The sequence below is a fragment of the Beta vulgaris genome, chromosome 1 (assembly GCF_026745355.1).
Source record: "Beta vulgaris subsp. vulgaris cultivar EL10 chromosome 1, EL10.2, whole genome shotgun sequence".
Taxonomy (NCBI): Eukaryota; Viridiplantae; Streptophyta; class Magnoliopsida; order Caryophyllales; family Amaranthaceae; genus Beta; species Beta vulgaris.
Genome location: NC_079202.1, coordinates 60060542 through 60079494, shown reverse-complemented (window position 1 = coordinate 60079494; position 18953 = coordinate 60060542). Strand labels below are relative to the sequence as shown.

At 35.0% G+C, this 18953-nt stretch overlaps 2 protein-coding genes and 1 non-coding gene across 6 annotated transcripts; 2 read left to right on the top strand and 1 right to left on the bottom strand.

Moving 5' to 3' along the window:
- The first annotated feature begins 2337 nt into the window (after positions 1-2337).
- On the top strand, positions 2338-3221 carry LOC125499386 (probable membrane-associated kinase regulator 6). The gene has a single exon (XM_048648112.2). It carries the CDS (start codon positions 2475-2477, stop codon positions 3102-3104), a length of 630 nt encoding a protein of 209 aa, XP_048504069.1. The 5' UTR covers positions 2338-2474; the 3' UTR covers positions 3105-3221.
- Positions 3222-11099: 7878 nt separating this feature from the next.
- TRNAL-CAA (transfer RNA leucine (anticodon CAA)) lies at positions 11100-11183 on the bottom strand. Its single transcript has one exon. It is a non-coding gene; the product is annotated as a tRNA-Leu (tRNA).
- Positions 11184-11225: 42 nt separating this feature from the next.
- On the top strand, positions 11226-18939 carry LOC104886871 (U11/U12 small nuclear ribonucleoprotein 59 kDa protein). 4 transcript variants are annotated; one of them, XM_057395472.1, is made up of 11 exons: positions 11253-11411; positions 11504-11660; positions 11772-12126; positions 12227-12310; positions 13210-13275; positions 14037-14109; positions 15529-15911; positions 17098-17138; positions 17775-17946; positions 18078-18413; positions 18732-18939. In XM_057395472.1, exons 2-9 carry the CDS (start codon positions 11506-11508, stop codon positions 17848-17850), a joined length of 1233 nt encoding a protein of 410 aa, XP_057251455.1. In that variant the 5' UTR covers positions 11253-11411; positions 11504-11505; the 3' UTR covers positions 17851-17946; positions 18078-18413; positions 18732-18939. The 4 variants fall into 4 exon arrangements, with proteins under 4 accessions (XP_010669708.2, XP_057251458.1, XP_057251455.1 ...); XM_010671406.4 differs by having other exon boundaries at positions 11226-11379; positions 18078-18939; XM_057395475.1 differs by lacking the exons at positions 18078-18413; positions 18732-18939 and adding an exon at positions 15986-16093 and having other exon boundaries at positions 11252-11411; positions 17775-17887.
- The last annotated feature ends 14 nt before the right edge of the window (positions 18940-18953 follow it).

Here is an 18953-nt window from a genome sequence, read left to right as displayed (position 1 = left end):
GAAGAAGCATGTCATTAAGCATTGATTGATGGACACTCAATCACTCACTCACTGGACTAACACCAATTGCTCTGGAACTAATTCTGATGGGCCTAAGTTGGTAACAAAATGTGGCTTGAGAGATTGTAAAATTGTAATAGACGGGCTTTATTTCAAGGAATCATTATTCGAAGACTTATCCATTAATTTGGACCAAAGTCTCATCAATCTATGTTAACATAGTTTTTAGCTTCTTTCTTGTTGGGCCTTGGCTATGTCCAAACCCAATTCATACATCCTCAAGTTAAATCTTTTTTTCTAAAATTTAAAAAAAAAACTTCAAGTAAAATCTTGATCATATGATTCTAGACTCCTAGACCCTAGTGGCCTACAGGGCATAGGCCTCATTGCTATTTGTAGGTAGTGTTTCCTTTAATATATATTTTTCTTGGTAGAAAGAGGAACATCGATTGTGTAATAACAATACCCGGTATAAGTATTGGTTATCCATTCAATGGATCACCTAATTTTAAAGATATTTTCCTACACTATTGTTTTTCTATAAAATAAAGTTTCATACAAAATGGGAAAGGGTCCGACATAATACAAATGCTATATCTTATAAAAGAAAAGTGGAGTAGTTTTAAGTTTTGTTTATTGTTTTCTTGACCTACATCGATATTGTTTAATCCGACCTATTAATAAAGTTTTCTCCGCTATAAATCCATCTAGTAATCAAACCTTTCACCGACGACCATTCAGGTTTTTTTAAAGATGTGGTTGTAGAAAGAGATGTGGTTGTACTACTATTATGTTTCCATCATTATTATTGATCTCTCTTTGGCTAGTCATAATTCATAGAACTTTATGTTGATGAGACCACTTCTAAGTACACTAGACTAGACTATCTTCCCTTTTATGTAAATGATGGGCCCTATAACACATGCTTGCAAGATTCTTCCCTTAAGACATTAGACATACACGAACAATGATGCATAAGGTCCAGAACTCTATGCTAATTTTTGTGACTTTGCACGAGACAACTTGGATATGATTTTTATTTTTTGAGATTATTTTATTTCCTCCTAGAGAACCATTGCCAGAAACTCAAGAAACTATCTTTCAATTTCAACACACAACGTCATTTCTCAGCTAATTAGCTAAACATGTTGCAGATAAGGTGGTACCATCTTTGTTTTCTTTCTATTTCTTTATTTATTTTCCTTCCCCTCCTTTTTCATTGAGGAATTATATTTGACAAAATCCCCTTATAATATCCAAAAATTCAATAGAATTATCTCTTTTAGTTGTTTCATTTTATCTATTACTTCAGAAATGACAAACTACTTACATAACAATTAGACAGCTAACACTCAACAATTTTACCATTATGCTTTTAATAAAAGGGTTATGCTATATGCAGCCCTTAGGGCTGCATATAAGACATAAATACATTGCTTAAAATGGAAATTAGTTGTCAATTTATGACAAAAGTTTGCATTAATTTATGTAATAAATGATCAATTAATGCTCGTTTTTTCCATATTTAGCTTCTTATATGCAGCCCTTAGGGCTGCATTTAGCTTTTCCCTTAATAAAAACAAACTACAGTAATAGATATACATTAATAGATTTTTAGCTTATTGTTTTTACATATAAGCATTAAATACATTTCTTTAAAAGAAAACAGTTTAAGAATTCAAGACACATTTTCACATCAACTGAGATAATAAATGCTTGATTCAATATGTTATTTCCATTTTAAGCACCTTATCATTTTATCATTGTTATGGTTGTTTAAGAATTTCAATATTTTATCATTTTCCTTGTTTTTATTCACTATTTATCGACCAAGAACACCAAAAATTTACCAATATATCTTTAATGAAACAAACTATAGAAAATTAAAGCATAAATATAACACGCTTTTACTCGTTTTTTTTTTTTTTGCCTTAGATATAATATATGTTTATATGAGAAAGGCTTGGTAACAAACAGTTTGAGTCCAAAAAAGACTCAAACACCCAAAATAAAACGCAATGGTACCATTATAACCTGACATTGGTATCAAATTGTTATCAGGACTGGTACCAAGGTATCAATATTTTCGGAGAATGGTACCATTATAACCTAGCATTAGTACCAAGCAAATGTCAGCCACACGCGCGTGAAATCTTCCAACGCATAAAATGACCAAATTACCCCCGTTTGAGTCCCCTAAGAGAATCAAACGGTTGGTTGCCAAGACAAGCTCATGTTTATATAGGCTTCCCTTCAATAAATGTCAACACTCAAACCAAGAACTGACAAAATCTATGTCTTTTCTTGACGACCCTTCTACATATCATGGAACATTCTAAAACTGTACCTCCATATATTTACCACCTTGAAAATTGTGGTTCAACACAAGTACACAACCACCATAGTACTATAGTAATAAGTGTAGTTCTCCCTTCTTTTTCTCCTAAAACATAGTACAATTGAGTTAACTAACAATGGATACTACACAACATCTAGCAACAGAGAGCTTTTCATACAGTTGGTTAGCTACGAAATCATCATCCTCAGAAACAAAATCAAACCAAAACATCTCAAACAACAATAACAATGAAACTATCCAAAATTTCAATTTCGATATTTCAACTCCAAAATCCAACTCTTCATCCCTTGTTCATGCTGATAAACTCTTCTCCAATGGCCTTATCCTTCCTCGATCCTTCGACGCCGCGCCTTCGAAACCAAGAAACAAGTACAATGCTTCTTTTGCATCATCATCATCTCCTTCTCCATTGCTTGTTCATTCCAAAATCCATGATCCATCGATGTCGTCGCTTCGAGGAATGTTTATAGGGAAATGGTGGAGGAGTAAGTTGATTCCTAGGAAAATTTTAAGTAAGTATATCAAATGCTTGATTCCTATGAAAGAATCAATTGGTAGAGTTGATGATCATGTGAATAGATTAGCATGGGAAGTTAAGAGTTGGAGTACTAATAATACTCCTGTAATTGCATCTCCTATGAGATCAGAAACTACAGCTTATTGTTCTGCTTGGAGTGACATTGATGAGAGCTCTGTTCGTGAAGCAATTCTTTATTGTAAAAGATCTAGTAGTGGTTTATGCTAGGTTAAGTGTTTTTGTACATTTTATTTGGTGTTAAGTTTTAAGCATGTACTGTATATTATCTTAGAAGATTGTTATTTTTCCTAATCTTTGGATTTTTTTGGGGGGTTTTGTGTTTAATCTGATCATGTTATGCTTCCATTGGAGAGGACTACTTACATGCAGGTGTGACTGTGGCATAAGATCAAGTGTTTCTGACTTTCTTCACTGATCCATTTGTTTTTTTTTTGTGTCCTCTGAAGGGATAATATGTGCATATTTGAACATTCTTACAGTGGTTTTTTTTAGTAAATAGGATATGGAGAATGATCCTAATGTAATTTTTAGCAGGTTAAATAATCCGACTTAATAGATCAAAATCCCTTAGGAATAAGGAATATAATTAGGGATACTTTCATCTGTAAAGAGCTTATGGTGAAGTTTGACCAGAAGACCGTAAAGTCTTTAGCAAGGATGAAGCTATAATGGGTTTGTATCACGAAAACGCGTTTATGTGCAAGCAGCCAAGCCTAGTTATTAAGAGTTCATAAGAGCAACACAACAAATTCAGCTTAATAAGCTCAAAATATCATTAAAATTCAACTAATTTGTGAGCGTAACTTAATGTAAAAATTTCAAGAACTCGCCACATTTTATTAGCTTTAGATTGCAAGCAATGGATGATGAACTTAACTAAAGAACTAACCTAAGATGAGTCTCATGTAAATGTTGATAGTCAGGTTTGTCATCTTCAAAAAGACTATTTCTTTTATTAAATACTATTATTATCTATACTACTTACAAATGTGGTATTAAGTTGTAATAATACAAATCAATGAAAAACACACAAGTTTGAGATGGATTCTTATCATCCTAGACTATTAGGTACACAAAATAGCAGCATTAGAGTCTACCCTCTCTCAAGGGTTCAATTTAGGCATAGAATTAAAGATAAACCCTCTACTCTAAAGTGTTGCTCTCGTGATTTAAAATCTGACCTCCTTCTCGCGGGTCATTATATAGTGATAAATAATAACACTAGACTAAATGTCCTTGGATCATTACAATAGATATTAACGACTGATAACCTTTGTCCTATCTGCCAAGAAAATCCTGAAACTATTAACCATTTATTCTTCTCTTGCCATACCATTTCTCAATATTGGAATTCACAACCTATACGACAAAAAATTCGAACTACAGTACCACAAGATCTTACTCAATGCCTTATTAACCTACGTTCATACCCAAAAGCATTACAATTATTTTGTTATAATCTCTGGAGTATTTGGAAGGAACGAAATTTACTAGTATTCGAAAATAGCACACTTAATCCTAATCGAATTTACTATAGAGCTTGGCACCTATATTTGGAATGGAATACAAGAACTATGATGGATTTTTCTTTTACTATATCTAACCTTCCTCCTCGCAGGTATAATAAATCAGTTGCAGTCAAATGGATTCCACCACCAGTTGGTTATTTTAAATTAAATTTTGATGGGTCAGTTAATGGCGCTTTAGCCAGCTGCTGGTGCGATCATCCGAGATTCTACTGGGCAATCTGTGGCTGCTCAAATATACCGTTTTGGTCAAACCTCATCTCTTGTGGCTGAAGCATGGGGATTAAGAAATGGCATTCTACTTGCCATTCATCATAATATTCAAGATTTATACATAGAAGGAGATAACCAAGTTGTTATAAGAATTCTGCAAGGGCAATACGATTGCCCATGGAGCATACAGACTCTCATTGAAGATATACGAAAGCTCCTTACTCAATTCAGATTCTATACCATTACTCATATTTTCCGGGAAGCCAATCGAGTAGCGGATCTTCTTTCAAAAAAAGGTCACATTAGTTCAGCCAACGTAGCTGACATTGATCCGTCCGCTGATCCTGATCTTAATAAAATTGTAACCCTTGATTCGTTAGGTTTCTCCCTTGAGAGAAGGGTGCCCTAACTCTTCTCATGTACCCAAAAAAAAAAAAAAAAAAAAAATAGATATTAACATGAATTTTTTTTTGTAAAATTACATTGAAATCAATTATCAAATATCATCACTATTGTTTATTACTGCTACCTAATCTGGAAGGTTCCTTACTTCCTTTTCTTTCATATGGAAGATTGAGGCTTTCAAGTGAAGGGTCCTACAGAGGTTTGTCTCCTAATGTTAAAAATGCAGCTTTTGATATGGTATTGTAATATTGCACCTTTTGATTTGGTCCAGCCCTCAGCACTCCATAATTAAAAGACACCTTTTATTTGTACAATTGGTGCTTGTATTTTAGCTACCTTGCTATACCCGTTATGTTGGACTTGGGCCTATAATTGTCTATCTTGCAAATAATGATGCAGTCATGCAACCATGATGCAACTCTTATCAAGTTAAATATTTGTAGACTATGGTTACTACTGAAAAATATAAATATAGGCATAATAAGTTAAATATTTGTAGACTATGTAGTATTACATTTACTTAATGGATAATTTCTTTATATTAAAGTAGGAATATGAAGCCCTAAAGAAATATAGTAAAATTGGAAAATGAAATGAAATAAGCAAAATTAATTAAATATTTTTTAAAATAAGCAATAGATAAATAATAATTACATTCTTTTAAAAAAATGTATTAATTATATTGGTGAACTCGTGATTGTGTGTTAAAGTTCTAAATTAATACTATTTTAGTATATATATATATATATATATTGTCACATAGACAGTGCAACCTGTTACAGTAGGATAATTACCTCCACTGTAGGAATCCCGACTACAAAGGTTATTTTATTAGGTAATAAGTCATAGGTTAGCTTATTATTTGCGAACGTGAAAAAATGTTGCAGTATTAAAATCAAAAAATCCTATTGATGATTACTTCAGAATTGTGATCAAATATTATCATTAAGGTATAAAAAACATAAATGTATACCAAGTATTCATTGGGTGGATAAAGAACATTACCTAATTGCAGGAGATTTGTAGAGTATTTCTTAAGCCTAACTAGATTATTACTTCTATGAATGTAGACTACAATCATTATGTCAAACTATTGAACCAACCAAATGTGCTAAATTAGGAGTTGCACATCCTTCATAAGATAAGAATTAGTATTAATATGGTCTCTTGTTTTTCTTGTGTTCTGTTTTGAATGTCTCTCTCCATTGATTGATTCCATCTCAATTCTGAAGAGGGTGAGACAACGTCCTTGGCTTGGGTGTGGTGAGTGCGGTGACCACCATATTGTTCTCTTGCTGTAACAACAAAGTAACCCTTAGCCAATAGGTATAGAAGAGAGAGATTGTGTATTTGTGTGTGTGTGTTATAACCGACATTATCTTGCTTGGAACCAACCTAACTTTATGTCCCTAGCTATTGTAGCTAATATTTTCGATTTTGCTGTCCCTAATTGGGGCCATTGGGCTATTACCAACCGGCCACATAGATAAGGACTACTGGACTAGTATTTGAAATATCTCATTTACTGATTTATGAGGACATCACTATTCACTCTACTCACGGGGTCGAGGTGAGGTGTATTACAAACTTCTACTAGATCATTAAAAATTAATTGTTTTGTTGAATTAGATTTTATCATATATTGAATTTTATTAGTAGTGGGTAAATTACTCATTAAATCAACTAAGTTTTATCCGATTTTTGATATCACGATTTTATTTTATTATTCTTTTCATGGTATGATCACTGACCAGTATGTCTTAAGTTTGATTGGTCATACAGTCAAATCAGTATACGCACTATCAATGAATTCATATGTACTTATTATTAGCCCTATATAATAATTAACAATAATCTTATTATGAAATTGGTAATTTTAGGTAACCTCATATATACAATAATATCATCCGCCTCATTTATGGTACTTAGGTCATGTTATTTTCGTCCAAAACTAATCTCAACTTAACTGAAGTGAAATTGTGAGAGAAAAGTAGTTGAACTAAACTAAGTTAAATTGAAACTGTACCAAGAGAACAATGCCTCAATAACCCATATAACAACATCAATTAAGAGTAATCTAATCTTATATCAATATTATCATATCGTATGTAGCTAGCCTTTAAAGAAGAGTTCACAAGTTAAAGCACGAAACAACATTCTGCATGAGTAAACATGTAGGTTAAGTTAAGGTCCCACAACTTGACATCACGATATCTAGGTCTTTTTTTGTTATTAGAAAAGATAATTAGTACGAAGACCAACTCCTATTAGGCTACTAACCTGCAAGACACACCAATTCAGTGGTTGGGTATAAAACTAAACGGTCCAGAAGTAAATGTCCAACATATTATTGGGATGAGAATTCGAACCATAGAAAATGTCCTGCAATTCGGGGTGATACTCCACTGAGCTTGCACCTCTACCTCCATTAGTCATCATAACATCTAGATAAAATGGGTAAACTAAACTTCCACATTTAGTTTCCTATATGTCTATTATGCTTTCTTTACAATCAACGGAATTGAGTTTCTGAATTTGTGATTTATGTTACCACATCAAATTCATGGCGGAGAAGATTACATGCACAAAACTTGATGCGAATAGAAAGATAGGAGGGGGACCAAGGACAAGGCAGCGTGATCATGTTGGAAAATGCAACCAAATATCATTGTTAGTACCACATAAAGGAAGGGCAAAAATTTACTCTACTCATAAGATCTAATTTCTCCAAACAATTGTTATGATAAGTTGTACATCAATAATATGGCTTCATGTATGAAAATATGATGGTTAAGTAAGTCAAAGTGTTCGACGTGGAATTCACGTGTGGGTTGCATAAAGTACTGAAGTATGTCCGAGCAAATCCAATCTCATGGGCCATCAACAAGTCACTTGGTCAATATCTTGGTCGATATGTTTTATGAAGAAGCTAGCTGATAAAAGTAAGTCATTATTGTGTAACCATGTAAAGAGTAATTAGAACTTAGAATACATCGAGATGGAGTGTTAGTCACATAGAAGATAGATGTAATTGCAAGCAACGGTTGTGTTTGGAGTGTTTGCATTGACTGCCTTCATGTTCGTTTTGTTGAGTAGGTATATAGGTACATAATGTGAAAAATTGTTTGATTGAACGTGAAAAATTGTTTGGTTGAGTATGAGTTGCTCGACAAACTAATCAAAAAGGTTAGGTAAACAAGGTCAATTAAAATTGAGCAAAAAATACAACAACGCAATCGTATATAAGCTATAGTGAACAACTTAGATTACGTCTTTTTTTTTTCTTAGAATGAGTCTTTATATTAGATCTCTTGTTTATATTTGACGAGGAGAGGCATTGGAAACTCATAGATGTCAGATCAAGACCATCTCTCATGCAAAAGACTTTAATTAATCCCATATATATCATAACCGTTATTGGACGAATTTTTAATTTATAGAAGACAACATATTTATATGTTTGAAACTCACAATGTTAGTGTATTGGGATTGTCTAAGTTTCATATCATGGTCAAACCGTCAAGATGTTTTGCGTATACGTAGATCCAGGAAATAATATTCATGATGCCGGCATTATAGGAATATTGGTCCCTATTGTGCACCTTGTCGTTATTTTACGTATGGGCCATTAATAATGAGCCTGGGAGTGTTCTCGTTGTATCATAGATGGCATGTGGGCCTAAAGATAAGTACAAAGAAATGGATAGATTTTAATCTACAAAATGGTAGAAGTGTCCTACCTTCCTTAGGACACTTCCGGCCACTATAAAAACTCAATGATTTGAGTCAATAAAGTACGTTCACAATCTTTAGCATATAATATTTGAGAGCTACCGACTTTTACTTTATCGACTTAGGCATCGAAGGAACTAGGGTTGCTCATTGGTCGAGATGAGCTTGAACTATCTTCTGCTCGACTTGTGATTGTTTAAGTTTATGTGAGGTCGAGCCGAGTTCGATGCTTAATATAATCGAGCTTTGACCAAATGTTAAATGAGCCGAGCTCAAGCTATTCATGAACAGACATGACTCTTTATCATCCCTAGTTTTTACATATTTTATTTGTTTTTCCTTTTTATATATTTGAGATTTAGGTTTTCTTTTGGACAATGAAACTATCAACTTATTATTGTCTGATATGTATGTTATTATATTCATCTATATAAAAATATAATCGAGTCTGTTCACAAGTTTTAGAGTCGAGCTCGGCTCATTATAATAGCTCACCCTTGGAGGTGAAGTTAAATTTCTAATTTTCCATTATTGGTAACCCAATAAGAAGGAGAGTTTAGCGCACTTTCAAGTCAAGGAGATTCCATCCTAAAACCATGTTGAAACCCATTAAGTGCCCACTTGTGAGTGTCCCACATTGGAGAAAGAGGAGAGAATAAACCACTTTATAAGATAAGGAGTTACTCCTCCTATCACCAATTGGTTTTAGGATGGAACCTCCTAACTTGTAAGTGAGCTAAACTCTCCTCCTCCTTATTGGGTTACCCAGACCCATTTTCATCTAATTTGAAATTTAACAAACCAATTGGTGATAAGAGAATTAACTCCAAAACTTATAAAGTGATTTAATCTCTTATATTTTTCGAATGTGAGACACTCACATGTAGTTATCAATGAGATTCAATACTCCTTAACTCCCACTGACAGAAAATTCCTTATTTGTTAGATGAAAATGGTAAAAGGAGATGGTGATTAATTTTTCCTGAGTAGCAGGTAGGTACAATACAATTATGAGAACGTATTGTGTCGGACTCGTCCGACCATAATCTTGGTCGGACGACTTTCAGGTGGTTCCAATTTTTTTTCAGTTAGTCTTAATTTTCTTTCAGGTAGTCTTAATTTTTTTTCAGGTAGTCTTCATTTTGTTTTCAGTTAGTCTTCTTTGTTTTTCAGTTGGTTTTTGTGCTTCAGTTAGACTTACTTGGGTTTCAGTTGGTCTTTATTCTTTTTCAGGTAGTCATCATTTTTTTTCAGGTAGTCTTCATTTTGTTTCAATTAGTCTTTTTTTTTCCAGTTAGTCTTCTTTTTTTTCAGTTGGTTTTTGTGCTTCAGTTAGACTTACTTGGGTTTCAGTTGGTCTTTATTCTTTTTCAGGTAGTCTTTATTTTTTTTCAGGTAGTCTTCATTTTGTTTCAGTTAGTCCAACTGAAAGAAAACAAAGTCCAACTGGAAGAACACAAAGTCCAACTGAAAGAAAACAAAGTCCAACTGAAAGAAAACAAAGTCCAACTGAAAAGAAAATAAAACACTAACCTTTGCTTTCTCTCACTTTCTCCTTCTTCTTCATTCCTCTTCTGCCAGCTTAACAAAATTGTACGTACAACCCACTGTATATTATTTTCGTTACAAGTTTGCAATAGAAGTGCTAGTTTAGGCATATCTCTTGATTGTCATGGTGTTGGTATTTTATTGTGAGCCGACGATTCTTTCAAGCTATGGCCATTGTTATTGGTTCTTCTGAAGGCAGATTTAGTCTGTACATTAACAATTGCAAGTCTCTTTGATATCTCTGGAAGTATTGTTATTTCTGAGTTTGTAACTTGATTTTGACTTGCAATTGGTGTGTTGTACACAAATGCAAGTCAGTGAAATCTATGTAACATTTTCGAGATAATGAACCTGTAGAATGGCGTAAACATATTCTCTTCTCTAAGTTGGCGTAAACATGTTCGGAGGTGAATTTGGTGGGTTGTGAAAGAATTTGGGGGAAATTGGAGGTGAAGAAGAGATGTTTAAAGAGGAGAGAGAAAGATGATGGGTGAGACTGAGAGGAGTAATGAAGATTGCGAAGGAGTTGCGTAATTGCCATGAAATTGAATTGATTGTGGGAGTAAGGTAGTAGCAGGATGCCCGTCAAAAAAAAGTAAGTCGCAGGATGAGAGGAGAGAACTGGGCTCAGCCCGTCTGACGAAAATATTGGGTCAGACGGTCTGACCCAATACTTTCACTACAATTATGGGTATATGCTTATATACTACTGGTATCTATTTCTAAAAACTCGCATGTGAACAGTCGAGGAAAAAAGTTAAATTTGCCCAAAAAAAAATGTCAGAAGTGGGGTTCGAACCCACGCCCTCATACGAGGACCAGAACTTGAGTCTGGCGCCTTAGACCACTCGGCCATCCTGACAACTGATGTCTTTTTCCCACACATATAGTATTTCAATTAACAAATCAATCACCTATTTGCCTAAATCAAGGTTTTAAACACCAAAACAGAAATTGCTCCAACCACCGCGGTCGACCTCCACCACTACGCAACGAATTAGCGACGCCGCCACTAGCCGATATTAACACCACTACCAAAATTACAAAATATTTTCAAGGTTGAAATTCTCTTTAATTGAAGAAAAATCATGTTAGTTTTTCTTCATACTTGGGAAAAATGGCGTTTTTTTTTTGTATTTTAGCAAAAACTAATTGATCACTTCTTGTTCTTCTTCTCTGTAGCAATGAACCCAGTTCAGTATCAACCAATGGCACCTTCTCAGCAATGGGGCCCAGTAATTCCTCCTAACCCACCTCCTTCTAGAACTTTCTGGAACCACTTGAATATACAACGCCATCTTAAAGACTTACATGAAACTCTCTTTCTCGCTAATTCACTGTAAGTTTTTACTTTTACTTCCCTTTTTTTTTTCTTTTGTTATTACTCATTTTTTCATCAGAATATAAAAAGTTTAGAGTTTTTTGATGGGTTTTTTTTAATCATTGGTAGGAAAAAAGAGTTGGAGATGATGATGAAGATGAAGGAAGCAAAAGGGTATATTGGGAAAGGAAATGATGGTGTTGATGGATCAATTGATGGTTTAGAATTGGATGAATATTTAAAATTTTTTGAGGATAATAAGATTGATTTTGATGCTCAAGAGTTGATTTTAGTGGAGGTTGCAAATGGGGTAATGTCAAAATTGAGGTTTTTGCTTGAACCATTTAGGGTTGTTACTGATGATGGGATTCCATGGGAGGAGAAGTCTTCTGTTGTTAGATTGAGGGACAAGATTAACAAGTCGAAACGTAATAAACTGTGGAGGAAGAAGAAGAGGCGGCGTGTAGCGGAGTTGCTTGCTAAGGTTGGTGTATCAAGTTGATTATATATTTATATGTGTTCTTTTAAGGTTTTGACATGGAGTGTAAGCTTTGTTTGTTAATTAATTTTGTTAATGTACTTAGAAAGGGGAGCAATTTGAGAAACTCAATCGAGAAGCTGATGAATGGAGGGCTAAAGAAATCGCCAAGGATATGGCACAACAAAAGGTATCATGTGTTGGATTCACTTGCTGTATAGATAATGGTCTGTGTTGGTTCTTGTTGTCCTTATGACTTTTCCATATTGAGGGTTGTGGCATCTGATGCTTAAAGTGAACATTCTCATTGCGAACCTTATCGTGAATTTGATGATGAGATACCCCTCATGAAGATGAATTTGGTATGTAATTGTGGGTCTTTGCTGATGGAGAAGGGAGAAGTACATGGTTTAGTCTAGTTTCCTTAAGTTTCTGCTTAAGGGTTTAACAGATATCAACTCCTGTGTTTCTTAACATTAGAACTCGTGTAAGTACTAGAAATTAGTTATCATTTAGAGATCATGGATGTCTGAAAAGTTTGTGTTTTAGCATTAAACTCACTGTTTTTGACAGACTGCAGACATGACATATATCACTATGATTAAAATGGAAAACGTATCATGTAAATCACTTCTTTCGTAGCTTTGTATCTTCGGCTTATTTGATGGAGAATATCAAAAGGCAGATGGTAGTTTTACAAAAGCTGATTTTGCGTTAGTCATATTATTAATTGCATGATTCAGGATCCTTCATTGCTGCAATTCTTGTTGGACTTTACTTTTAAGTTATAGTATCAGCGTTCTAGCGACCTTTGTCTAAAATAAGTTCACTATTGCATGCAATTGAGCTGTTTAAGAGATGCTATCTGCTAAACTATAACATTTACTTACCATCTTCATAGTTTTAGGATAGTAGCCCACTCTGTTGTAGCAAAATTCTTATTGTTGAACTCCTCAGAGGATATTGTGCTTTTCTGTGAACAGATGGCCAATGCCGATAATTTATGATTATCTATCCTGCCACTTTTTATGTGATTCAAATTGATTTGGAATGGGACAGGGATTTTATTATTAACATGACCATTTGCAGGTAGAAAAGATGAAAGGGATTGCAAAACAGAAGGCTAAAGAGGAGAGGAAGAAATTGAAAGCTGAGGTGAGAATATGCATGTTTAGAAGCATTATAGTCGTATTAATTCATCTAAACTTATATAGTTGCTATCCCATCGCATGCCACTCACTGTTTAGAACAATCCTCCTTTCTGAAATGGCAAAACTTAGTTCTTTTGGAAATTTTCTCATTGCTTGTTGGGTGATTTACTTCTTGATGGTTTCTGTTGATTGGACTGATATCTTTTATTACGTTATCATTTACCAATTGTTAGAAAGCTTATATTATACTGTAAACGAGCCATTATTAGATTATATCCCTCATCCCTATTGGCTATTTCACTATGGTCTAGGCATAGTTTGGTCTGCAAATTTTTGCAATATCTTTTAATATTTTCCCTTCATTCCTCACCCTTCTACCACTCCCCTCTTTCTTTTTTCTCATAGATGGCGCTTTCCAAATTATTTAATCTCTTGATATAGGTTCCCTATATCCACACAATTCAGCTACAGTTATATTTTGGATAGTTTGGAGCCTGGTTATTGAGTAACTTAAAGTCAGCCTTCGACACTGTTACATGGATTCTTTTTGTCCAAGTTTTTGTGGCTGTTCTCTTTTGGAACTTTACTGCAAGAGTACATAAGAGAAACCTTTGCTAGGCTATGAGAACATTGGCAAACATCCTGTGAAGACCCATCAGGGAATTGACATGGTGCATACATTTAGCATTCAATTCTATGCTTGTTATGTTATGGGAATATGCTTGTAGTCTTCCATTTTTCTCATTTTTAACAACCTTGTTTCAGCTTGACCTGGCGCTGATGGTTGAGAAGTTACAAGAATTGCGCTCTATCAGAATACAGAAGCTGAAAAAACAAGGTATGTGCAAGGATTTCTAGGGAATGTCTGACTTTTTCTAGATCCTCAAACTTCCTTGAGCTTTGATCACTTACACAACCAGATACACCAAAATGCTTAGCAATATTTTTGCAAGGTTGCTGTTTGCCTCTTTAATTGTACCTTGATTAGTAATCTAATTAATTGGAATCGACAAGCATAGTTGCTGGCTCATTCACTGACTTTTCTATATCCTGAGGGAGCTGCTCGATGTCAAATGGGAAGTAGGTAATCATGAAGCCGTAGCTTCCCCAATCTGACTGCATTCAAGCAGTTTTAGTGATATATATTTATAAAGTTGTACAGTGTCTTCATTGCACTACATTCATAGGTTAGGTTTTGCTTTCAATGTAGGAGTCATTTGGCTTGGGGTAATTAAGGAAGCGAAAGGGAATTGACCTTCACTCCCTTTGTGAATGCTTGGATAATAATATTTTTCATTTCCTTTCTCCACATATTGGGATCATGCTGAATCCCTCCTTAGTGATTGATCTCTCCTCTCCATGAGATCTGGAAACCCACATGGCCACATCGGGGAATCAAATAGGAGGGAAAAGGACCAGCTAGGGTTACACAAGCACGTGGCATGCTTGTGATTACCCCATTGCTATATTCCGGTTGACCTCTCGTAAACCTAACAAATTATCATGCTTCCATTAGTATTTGCCTTACAGGCTTGCACAAAGTAAAAGGAAGAAACATATCAAATACATCTCAAAGAAAGAAATTTGTTTCAAAACCTCAAGCATCCGTTGAATCAAAATGAAGAATAACGTAAACAACTTAAACTATAACTCTTTTAATTTATTATTTAAAAATAAGATGTATAGTCTTGCAATTAAGACAATGTTGTGGTTGATGGCTTTGTCTGTCGTTGGAGGCATAGCAGGTTTATGGTGGTTGCTTCATATAAGGTGTAAATCTGGGTAGAAAGTTGTTGCAACTTGCAAATTCTGGAATAATGTCTGTAAAAAGAAGTTGGTGGTGGTAGAATTGTGGTAACTGACCTCCAATTAATACACCCTTGTCAAGAAGCCGTTGCAACAAGATGGATGCCACTCATGCCAGAAGAGATCCCTGAAAGAGGTTGGATGTTTCTGGAGGATGGTATAGGCTTTCATTTATCTAGACAAGTTGTAGTGTGTAAGCAGGGGAATAGAGCTTGAAATATCGAGGACAATGGATTTTCTCAATTTAACGGAACCAGAATCTGGAGAGAAACCTTTTTCCCCGTCCCAACTGAAGGAAATGTGTGATCAGGGGGTTCTGATTTACTTCCATACCTCTTTTTTCAAATAATAAAATTAAATCTCGAGTCCTTTACTCTACCTTAAATGAAATAGCCCTATTCATGATTGTATCGTAATATATGCTGACACAATAGACATGACAATCATGCAGGGCATTTTCTTCCTGAAGAAGATGACAAGTTTCTTGAGAGAGTTCAAGCTGCAGTTGAAGAGGAAGAGCGACAAGCAAAGGCTGCTGCAGCCACAGATGCGGCCAAGGATGCTATCGCTGCTGCTGAAGAATCTAGAAAAGTTACCCAGGGTACCAAATTAGATACAGAGGATGAAAACAGCAAGGATGATGGTGAGGAAAAGGAAGAACAGAGAAGTCAGAGCAAAAGTGGGCTTGCCTCTCATGCATCCACTAGCAAAGACTCTGAGAAACAAGGCTTTGATAGGCAAAACCATGGTGCATATGACTATGTGGCTAATTTACCACCGGAGTTCTATCATTATTACCATGGAAGTACTACTGACATGGGTACTCTTATTGAGGTAATCTACAATACATTCAAGTGTTAATACTTTCAAGTTTCAACAATCATTTTGAGATCATCCTTTTGTAATAGGTCCTGTGAACTCAGCATGCATAGGTGAAATATTCAAGCGAATAATGAGGGTTTCGCAGGATCTTAGAGCTTGCCTCTAGTCTGTTGTGCAGCTATCCAATGCTGATTGTGAGTTTGTGACCGAAAACTGAGGCATGCCAGATAAATGTAGTAAATCTTGATATAGTGTACGTGCATTTCCTAGGCTGGGGCGGGGCAAGTCCTTAGGTCTTTAATAGGATAATATCCACTCTGACTTGACCCAAAATCCTAAAAGCCTACCTTAAATTTCTGAGATACCGGTGAACCAAGCATCATGAATGCACAAAAGGTGGATTTTGGGTCTCCAGGGTTACTCTTGTTACCTGATTGGGATTGAGACCCATTATGGAGCTGGATTCAGGAACCACTAGCAGCATGAGCAAAATCTTATATACAATGAATTACCTAATAAGCTCTTCTCAGATAGCCTGACTGAAACAGAAGTTCTCAAGATCACATAAGTGAACAATGGGATTCTAGAGCTGAGATTGAGCAGGGGCCACTTGCCATTGTTGAAACCTCTATGTTGCTTATGTTTGACCCGAGATTCTTCAGACTTCCATGCAGAGTCTTATATGAGAAGGCAGGGACCTTAGGGCCATGTGAGATGATACAAAGGGAGATTGAGGAATGTAAGTTATGACACCTATATACTAGCCTGATCGGTAAATGTGATGTCGATGGGGATTTTAGATCCCTACATGCTAACCTAGTTGGTAGCTTGTGCTAACCTCCACCAGTCCTTTTTGTCCACGTTGCGTTGTTGAAGTTATACGATTTCTGCCACGTAGGTCTGGTATGGGATAGACAATAGTCTTAGAGATTTTTCAACTTGTTTTTAAAGTTACAATTTCATCTAGGTGGTGAATGCTGCACCCTGATTTCTTTTAGAAAGTATTATGGTATATAACCCTCAGAAAAATAAAAGGATTGTGTTAATACCATATATCAATAATTTGTTACTTACCTTTTCACTTCAAAGTTCAAAGAAAGTGAATTTCCTTGTTTGGTGTTCCCTTGTTTTTTTACCCATGCGAATATGTACAGTGTTAGCATTTGACATTATTTGCTTCCAAATCACTTTTTTCCAGGTTCGCAGAGCATGGGATGCATATATAAGACCTGGTGGAAGGTAACAATTTCCCTGCCCCTAATACTTTGTGGTTCTTTCGTTCTTGAGGAACTTTGTGACTGAATTTTTTTTATTCTATGTTTATGGAGTATAATAATGATGACTCGTGCCAAACCAGAGATTATGTTACCTCTGCTTATACTTTGAAATATGTTTTTGAGCAATAGGGAGAAACACCTTATTTCAATAAATCTAAGAACCTTAGATCCTTCTAAAAAGTTGCTGGTAAATTTTCTTAAAACTATTCAAGGTACAAATCCTTATAGCCTTTTCGTTATCACTTATCACTATTTGTTCTTTAGCTTTAAGTTAGAAAACAAAAATTGAAAAAGTTGTTTTCAATTTTCTGTTGACAGATTTTCAAAATAAAGATGATTAGTATGACTACTTTTTATGTTCATTGTATTACTTATATAGTTATGTTGTACAACTTATAAAGAAAACTTTCAACTAAAAACTCAAAAAGTCGCAGTCTGGTAGTAATACAGAATGGGTTCCATGGTTTCTTAATTCAGCTGTGCTACCCCTTCTCCAAATGCATGGCAAAAATATCTCGTGCTGGTTGCATTTATTGCATTGTGTATTTCTTCAATCGTCTGCACACTAACTTGTAATCCTAATTTATACATGTTTTAGTCGGATTCCGGGCCACTGGGTTCAACCACCCCCTCCAGCAGACGATGTATGGGCATCATATCTTGTGCAGCGATAATGATACTCCAGTTCCAACAGTAGCCTAGTAGATGGCTTTGTATTTTACAGAACAAGTGTTGACTTTCAGTACTGGACATCCTTGATGAACAGCGAGGTGAGATCCATCGTCTTGTGGGCTTCTGGCTGCTAGACGCTTAGACTTTATTGGATATAGATACTTCATTTAGACTTTATTGGATATAGATACTTCATACTTGTATTAATACTTTTTTTCTGCTGTGACAGTGTTTGATGTATGTTACAACTATTCAGAAGATTAAGCTGGGGTCTTCATGTTAATTTAAAGCACAAACCCAGGTAATTTTATGATCTTGGTTGAAGCTGAACTCCTGAGACATAATACCGGTGAAGAAAACTGTCGAAGCAATGTACATATATCATTCCTTTTATCTCAATATGTAGACATTTGTTCATTGTCACTTTTTAGTAGTTATCAAATTCAAGTCCCATATATCATTCCAGCAATCTTGTATACCCCTTCCAGCTCCAATATGTAGACTCAAACTCAAATGCAAGTGTTGCCAGACGGCCCAGAGCAACTTCAAGCTCGAAAATAAAGGGGTATCCTTCGCAATATCCTTTTTGCAAAATAGTACTCCCTCCGTCCTCTATTAGTTTACCCGTATTCCTTTTAAGGGTGTCCCTTATTAGTTTACCCCTTTTTTTTGCTGTTTTTGGAATGGGGCCACAAACTTTTCATCACACATACATTCAACTTTAATATAAAATAATAATTTCTCTTTTTTTCTATGTCCCACAACATTATTTCTCCTAAAACTTTGTGCAAAAAGAAGGGGTAAACTAATAGAGGACGGAGGAAGTATTATGTATACCATATTCGTTTTCTGACGTATAAAAATGTATCTTTGTTGAAAACAGTTGGAACTTTGAAGGGATATATAGATGGGATATATAGATTGCAACTTATTGAAATTCTACAGGAGAAGAGGAATACATGTGAGATATCTTTGCTTTTCCAGGAAAGGAAATTTACACGTTTATTACACTTTCAATGATTCTCATATAATGAAGTTCCCTTTCTGTGACAAATAATTATTCTATTGATACTTATCCTTTCTACTTACAACTCTTTGATCATAA

Coding starts and splice junctions, on each gene's coding strand:
- LOC125499386 (XM_048648112.2), top strand. CDS start 2,475: ATGGATACTACACAACATCTAGCAACAGAGAGCTTTTCATACAGTTGG.
- LOC104886871 (XM_010671406.4), top strand. CDS start 11,506: ATGAACCCAGTTCAGTATCAACCAATGGCACCTTCTCAGCAATGGGGC. Junction 12,127..12,226: donor TAGCGGAGTTGCTTGCTAAG/GTTGGTGTATCA, acceptor TAATGTACTTAG/AAAGGGGAGCAATTTGAGAA. Junction 14,110..15,528: donor ACAGAAGCTGAAAAAACAAG/GTATGTGCAAGG, acceptor ACAATCATGCAG/GGCATTTTCTTCCTGAAGAA.